The sequence below is a fragment of the Cryptomeria japonica genome, chromosome 3, assembly GCF_030272615.1.
Source record: "Cryptomeria japonica chromosome 3, Sugi_1.0, whole genome shotgun sequence".
Taxonomy (NCBI): Eukaryota; Viridiplantae; Streptophyta; class Pinopsida; order Cupressales; family Cupressaceae; genus Cryptomeria; species Cryptomeria japonica.
This window is the reverse complement of record NC_081407.1, coordinates 683,129,417-683,134,782: the sequence shown is the minus strand read 5'-3', so window position 1 is coordinate 683,134,782 and position 5,366 is coordinate 683,129,417. Positions and strand designations below refer to the sequence as shown.

Here is a 5,366-nt window from a genome sequence, read left to right as displayed (position 1 = left end):
GCTAAAAATGAAGGTTAGGAAAACAATTGAAATAAACAAAAAATAGTTTAAGATTGCATTTAAATAGAGTCCAAAAATAATGAAGTGCTATGGCATTATCTTCAACCATAATGGTAATTTTTTAATGGAATGTTCTCTTACCCATATTTGAGATATAATTCTATTTACAATGACTCTATGCACACCAATGGTATTAAATTTCAATTACGTAGATTGTATCTTCTTATCAAGAATTAGGATTCGACATCCATCATGTTAGTTTTAGATCCATTTCTAATCTTGCTATAATTTTATGGAAAGTCCTTGTCTACATATTGTTGAAATAATTAGCATTTTTCATTTTTATTCTTATTGGCTCCTTCATAGTCCAAAAGTTGAAATTCTCAACAAATCCTCCAATTTATATTACCTCACAGATGTTAAATTTTGTTTCTACTAATAAATAAACCCTTCGACCGATCTACATATGGTTGTCTTTGCATGAATGATTTATCTTTTCTCCTCTTTTGAAAGATAATCATGTTTATCGAATAGATAATGGAAGTTGAGGCTATTTGATCCAATGTCACTTGCATTGCCATGATTTCTTGAAAATCATTATTCAAAATCTTCCCTAGTTGGCACTATAGCTGTAAACTAGAATTTCACAATAGCATACATAAAAGCTTCTTTTATCAAATCTATTATGCTAGGTATGGCATCCCTTATGCATGTGTGCCTTGTCTTTATTATTGATTTCGATAGAGAATATAAGTAGAAATACCTATTATATAAATTGTAGGAATAATCTTATCTCTTTTTTTGATTCTTTATAAATTTAAAATTAAACCATCAATCATAACAATATTACTTCAATAATATCTTTGTTTTAATGATTTTATGATGGAAATTTTTAAAGATATAGATGCATAACCCTTCTACCTGTATTGAAGTTATCAAAATCAATATGTATACACCTAAGATGGAATACGTTATTATTGTGAATATATTATTTATATAATAATATTAAGTTAAATGATTTTTAGGATAATTATTTATATATACTTCTAAATGAATAAAGAAGAGAGTAAAGTTACTAGATGTAAGAACATTGATTGTACTCTTTCTTAGTACTGTATACATGGAATATAGATTGTACGATGTTTTGAGTTAAGCTATCTCATTTTTCAATGTGTTTTGTAACCTCAAAAAAGATAGGTTATAGAGTCATGATGATATTAAATAAGCATATATGTTGTTTAATCACATAAAAAGCTTTATTTTGAAGATATTGTTAAGTTTATAATTTATTTGATAAGATTACTTTACAAAGGGGTTACATGTATAATACCATAATGCCTTAAAACATAAGGTTATTGTTTAATTACCAAATTCTTAGTCGTAAAGTGATAGTATTAGATAACTGCAATTGCGTATTGATAGGAACTTAGATATAAATAACTCCAAAAAGTGTTGAGTGATTCACAAGCATGATAGGCTTTGTTTTAAGGGCTAGTTAGACCTATGAGTTATCAATAAGGGATTTGATATTAATTTATCTTCTTAAACTTTTAATTTTTGTTAAAAAGTAAAGTATGTGACCTTTAAATGGTCTTAGTTGTGCTTGTGTACTCTTTGTTGGATGGCATGACTATAGACTCTATTTTTTGGAATTATGTGATGTAGCTCTTGTTTAAACATTATGAATTATATTGTGTAAGTGATACATTTGATGTGAAAAGATGATTACTACACATATGCATGATATGTGGATAAATATTTCCTGAATAATGATTGTTCAAATAAGTTTTATGTATTAATCCTTGTATGAATACATTTTTGATATATTAGTATTTTGGTTTTATGATCACAAATTACTTCACATTCAAGATAGTAAACATAAATATATTTTTAATTTTCATGCTACACAATTCTGATTATTGAAGTTAATCTTACTTCCATAATTAATTTTAAATTATATTTCATTTAAATTTACATTGTAATTACTTAATCATAAAATGAATCTGAAATGAGTTTTGTGTGCATGATTTTAAAATGGATTGTAGGTATATAAAGACTATCCCTGACTAATTTTATCATTCCGATTCTATCAGAACCTCTTGACTGGGATTGTTAGCAATCTCTCCTCGTATAGAAAAAATATTGCGGTGACTCTTACAATTCATAAATCAAAACATTATGATGAAATTACACCATTTCTTATATTTCTATTGTTAAAACCTTTGTAGACTTCTGCAAATGGCACAGCAGAGTTAGTATAAGATTATGTCGTACCATTCTATTCTATCTTTATCTCGTTTGTATTAATTTTCTTTAGAGTAAGAGAAAGCCGTAAGGTGCTCGTCTCATTTTAACCATGGGATGAAACTCATCTTAACATTTGGGTAAATCGGAAGGAGGTGCAGGTAATTTGTCAGAATCTGCCGGCCCGTTCTCGGTGAGGAATGCCATGGCAAAGCCGAATGCAGAATGAGATTCAAAGTGGCAATGCACGAACCAAACGCCTGTCGTTCAGAACAAAACAAGTAACATATAATTTAATTTAGCCGTAATTTTTTAAGCAAAATATAGTTGCATCTAGCATTAAACAAGTCGAAAGCTAGGTTACCTGGATTGTTGGCTACAAATCTGATGGCCGCCCACCCACCAGTAGGAACTCCCACGGTGTTGAGCATCTGAGGATTGTCCAGATTGAAGTTTGCAGTTTGGGGATTGTAGTTGCCAAAGCCTTGTCCCACAAGATAAAAATCATGGCCGTGAAGGTGTATGGGATGGTTGATCATTGCACTGATGTTAGTATTCTGAAACACTACCTGAACAGTGCTATTGAACTTCAAAACTTTAACTTTTGTCCCCAACTCGGGGTACCGAAGTGCATGGGGCACGTATCCAGTGTAATTGAATTTCTGGGGAGGAATATTTGGAAAATCTCTGGTGAACACTCCATCGGTACCATTATAATAAGCTTGTAATATGCTTATCTGAGAATCCACGAATGAGATGTTATTAAAACTTCCAACGCTTCTTACACCGGACTCTGGGCAAGATCTGGCCGTACAGTCAACGAGCCCCGCTCCCTCTGTTATAAACATTTCCTCATCAACAGTCTGTGCAACGCAGGGCGTCCGGCTTCTCAGGGCTGCACTGAATTTGAATGCGGAGGCCGTATCGTTAAATGGAGGAAAGTTGGGCAAGAGCGGCTCAGATGCATTAGTGTTGCCTTTGTATTCCAATATTGCTGTTGCAGGGATCTCTGAGAACTTCACCCCAACAGTAGCGCTTTCGTATACGCGGGTGCCAATGTAGTAGCGCCCTGGCTGCTGGTCAGCTGTTATGAGCACATCCATGGTGTTACCTGGCTGTATGAGCAGCACATCGGTTGTATATGGTTTGGTATACACGGCATCTACTGCCACAACGGTCATATTGTGCTGCGCAATCTTGAAGAAGGACGCATGATTCATCGCAGCATTTACAATCCTCAGCAGGTAGCTTTTTCCACTAGCAACCGAAATACGACTAGTATCTGCATTTGCATCAATAGATTCATTAATTACTCATCACAATGTTGTTTATGGGTCTGGGTATGGATACCCAGTTCACATTACGTACGTACCATTTTTAGAACAAGGGAAAAAGTCTCCTGGCTGGCTGTTAATGGTGTCTGCGTCGGACTCTGGTGGTCGCTCTCCCGTTGCAATCGCCTCTGCTATTACATCTTCCACATTCGCATTCCACCATTCGCCTGCACAATATAAACTAAGTTTATTGCTTCATGATTCAAATCTCATCACTAAATAGGTTTTGAAAACATAAGAGAGAGCTAGGTACCGACCCAGAATAATGGGAAACTCAGCATCTGGTTTGGGATAAGGATAAGTCTTTCCAGCCCGGGGTTTGATGACCAATGCTCCATGCACAGTGGCTCTCAGATATGAGATGTGTGCATGCCACCACAGCGTCCCTTCCTGTCCTGTGATTATAAAGTTGTAGGTAAACTTATTCTCAGGAGTAATGTGACATTGCGTTATGTAGGCCGGTCCTTCTGCCCAACATGATTTCAACTGCTTGACCCCATGCCTTGCACAAATAACAAATAATAATATTTAGTTTACTATTTCAACTGTTTAGTTTATGAAAATAACGAAGACATGGATACAATTTCGAGTAGAATATTTATTACCAGTGTATGGTCACATTATAGGGCCCGTTGTTGTGCACTTCAACGACAAGATTATCACCTTCGCGAACCTCTATAGTGGGACCAGGAAACTGTCCATTCACTGTTACAATCGTCTGGGTGCTACACAATCTAGTTTCGTTCTGTGTTCCAATCTGTAACACGGTAAACAACACAATTATGCTCAATTCTATTCAACCTGTACCAACAGTCATTCTTAGATTATATTAATGTTAAAAATGCTCACCGTGAACTTGCGCTGAACAAGGGCTGCAGAAGCCATCCATGGTGCCAATTTGACCATAATTAAGCAAACAAGGGAAGCGGCTAATTTCACCACACTTGACGACCTCTCCATGCTTGATATTTCTCTTCCTTGTAAGCCAAGTTAAAAATAAACTTTTTAAGCTATGGAGCAATTTGGATAAGGAAGACTTATTTATATAGCCTGGAGAAGAGCACGTTTGAAATCAGAAGATCGATAATAAATATAATAGGGGTGGACAGCGCATGAAAGCAAGCGCTTAAACGCGTGCTCATGCTCAGGAATCAAAACTAAACAAACATTTTCGTTGGAGTGTATGACTGGTAATGACGAAATGTAATCACGTGTGCATTTGAATCGACAGACTCTACAACGTGAAACAAACAGTAAATATAGAGAAAGGATAAAGGTTATATAAAATATTGTGCATCGGAAGAGGGAAAAAAACATTTAAAATCTTCGGGAAACGAAATGTCATGTGATTACAATTACCTAGGTTTTAAAGTAATAAAGGTGCATGTGAGCAGAAAGATTTTGATTAGAATATTGAACATTAAAAAGAGTAAACATTTTATTGGGAAAGAAAATGTTATGTGATTAGAAGGATGTGCATATACAATTACCTAGTTCTTAAAGTAATAAAGTGTGTATGTGACTTTGATTAGAATATATAATATAAAAGAGTAAACATTTTATATTAAAGGAATAAATGTTATACAAAATATTTTGTGATTAAAAACGTGTAAGTACAATTATTTAGGTTTTACAGAGTTTGTAATGTCCCTCCTCTATCATGATATTGTAATCCTTTTTGACATAATCAAGTGCATTTATTATTCTTGACTTTAAGGCTTTACTGCACTTTAATATATCAATAGAAACAGCTAGTGTCATGTGGTTTCAATCGACTAATATGAATGT

At 34.3% G+C, this 5,366-nt stretch overlaps 1 protein-coding gene across 1 annotated transcript; it reads right to left on the bottom strand.

Moving 5' to 3' along the window:
- Positions 1–2,373: 2,373 nt before the first annotated feature.
- Positions 2,374–4,538, bottom strand: LOC131057826 (laccase-12). The gene is made up of 6 exons (XM_057991981.2): positions 4,428–4,538; positions 4,184–4,335; positions 3,836–4,080; positions 3,617–3,745; positions 2,609–3,526; positions 2,374–2,504 (listed from the first exon to the last, which is right to left on the bottom strand). Exons 1-6 carry the CDS (start codon positions 4,536–4,538, stop codon positions 2,374–2,376), a joined length of 1,686 nt encoding a protein of 561 aa, XP_057847964.2.
- Positions 4,539–5,366: the final 828 nt, after the last annotated feature.

Coding starts and splice junctions, on each gene's coding strand:
- LOC131057826 (XM_057991981.2), bottom strand. CDS start 4,538: ATGGAGAGGTCGTCAAGTGTGGTGAAATTAGCCGCTTCCCTTGTTTGC. Junction 4,081..4,183: donor TATAATGTGACCATACACTG/GTAATAAATATT, acceptor TATTTGTGCAAG/GCATGGGGTCAAGCAGTTGA. Junction 3,527..3,616: donor TTTCCCTTGTTCTAAAAATG/GTACGTACGTAA, acceptor ATGCAAATGCAG/ATACTAGTCGTATTTCGGTT.